Source organism: Sipha flava, unplaced genomic scaffold (assembly GCF_003268045.1).
Source record: "Sipha flava isolate LNK unplaced genomic scaffold, YSA_version1 19211_pilon_pilon, whole genome shotgun sequence".
NCBI classification, from domain to species: domain Eukaryota; kingdom Metazoa; phylum Arthropoda; class Insecta; order Hemiptera; family Aphididae; genus Sipha; species Sipha flava.
The window spans coordinates 1-2,018 of NW_020272666.1; the positions used below are offsets into that span (position 1 = coordinate 1).

The 2,018-nt window shown below is 33.3% G+C and overlaps 1 protein-coding gene across 1 annotated transcript; it reads left to right on the forward strand.

Annotated features, from left to right (window-relative positions):
- The first annotated feature begins 16 nt into the window (after window positions 1-16).
- On the forward strand, window positions 17-1,693 carry LOC112681498. The gene is made up of 2 exons (XM_025551749.1): window positions 17-161; window positions 314-1,693. The coding sequence occupies exons 1-2, from the start codon at window positions 90-92 to the stop codon at window positions 1,583-1,585; spliced, it is 1,344 nt and encodes a 447-aa protein (XP_025407534.1). The 5' UTR covers window positions 17-89; the 3' UTR covers window positions 1,586-1,693.
- Window positions 1,694-2,018: the final 325 nt, after the last annotated feature.

The window sequence follows — 2,018 nt, forward strand, 5'->3', positions numbered from 1 at the left end:
AAAAAACCGCGCACCCTCCATTATTGTTTATTTGCTATTATATTATTATTATATTATTTTATTTGCTTTATCTTTATTGTGAATTCAACATGGCAAGCAGTTCTAGCGAAGAAGATGCTCAATATGTCCCATCACCAATTAAAAAACATAAAATGGGAAAAGTGAGTATCAATATAATATAAGAAAGTCATCATAACTTTTTTTAAATGTTAAAAGTATTTAAATAAAACAGTATTTGATTCTCAATTTTAAATACTTCCTCCAATACGGCATTTTTATTAAGACTTATTTTTTTTTAATATTTATATTTCAGGCTATAAGTGAGGAAGTAAGAATACGAATTGTAAATATGTATAAAACCATCATCATGAACGAACCTAGCATCTCCGTGAGACAAATTCGTAAGCAGATATCGGAAACATTGGGTGTTGGTGAACGTTCAATCCAAACAATAATTACAACGTACAAGGAGACAAACACTGTGGCTGCTCCAAAACAGACACGTAAGAAAAAATCATTTCGGGATGTTTTTAATGAATTTTCAAAAAACGCAGTACGCAGACATGTGCATACTATTTGGTTTCGTCGTGAAATTCCGACAGTCGATAAAATCCATCAAGCCGTATCCGCCGACGACAGTTTGCCTTCAATATCGCGTACCAATTTATTTCATCTTTTGAAAGATTTAGATTTCCGGTACAGTAAACGCAGTAGGAACAGTGCTATGACGGAAAAAATTGAAATTGTTGTGTGGCGTAGAATTTATTTAGAGAACATTCAAAAATATCGGGAAAAAGTTCGACATATTTATTTCCTCGACGAAACGTGGGTGAATGCTGGAGATTGTACATCGAAAACGTGGGTTGACACAACAGTACGATCTCACCGGGACGCATTCCTAAAAGGACTATCCACAGGTGCTGTCAACCCCTCGGGCAAGGGAAAACGGCTCATTGTACTCCATATAGGTTCAGAAGATGGCTTTCTACCTGGTGGTTTATTGTGTTTTGAGTCAAAAAAAAACACAAGTGATTACCATGACGAAATGAATGGGAACACATTTCGTGAGTGGATGGAGGGCATTCTACCTCTACTACAACCGAACTCCGTAATTGTTATGGACAATGCGTCCTACCATTCCGTTAAACTTGACCGAGCCCCATCATCCAATGCCAAAAAGGCGGATATTATCAAGTGGTTGGAAGATAAAGGAGAAGTAATAAAGCATTCGATGGTCATCCCTGAACTCCTACATATTGTCAAACGTTTGAAGCCAATACACAATAAGTATGTTATTGACGAACTTGTAAAAGCAAAAAATCATACAGTTTTACGACTCCCGCCATACCACTGTGAGTTGAACCCCATCGAACTGGCTTGGTCATCAGTGAAAAACCACGTTCGGATGAATAACACCACTTATAAGCTTCCAGACGTAAAAAATTTATTGATAGAGGGCATAAAACGAGTCGACGCAGAAATGTGGAAAAATTTTATAAGCCATACCAAAAAGGAAGAAAAAAAATTTATGAAGTTGACAAAGTTATTGACGAGGTCTTGTCTGCCGAGATATCAGATGATTTGACGATGACTATCACGGGAGACACTTCATCTGAAACGGATTCAGATAGTGAATAAATTTTTTGTAAATATGACTAATTTTTGTATATAACTGTTTAAATTTGTGTGTAATTTTTGTAAATATGACTAATTTTTGTATATAACTGTTTAAATTTGTGTGTAATTTTTGTAAATATGACTAATTTTTGTATATAACTGTTTAAATTTGTGTGTAATTTTTGTAAATATGACTTTAATTTTTGAAAATAACTGTTGAAACATAATAATTTTTTTTTAGAAATATGAGGAATTTTCGTAAATATGAAATTGTATTTATTTTTTAGTTTTAATTTCTTACTAAATTACATATATTGATTCCTTTTTGGTTTTAATAATAAGTGTATACAACCGTAGGTATTGTATTTGGTGTAGAACAATAAGGTAAAAGTACAAAAAAA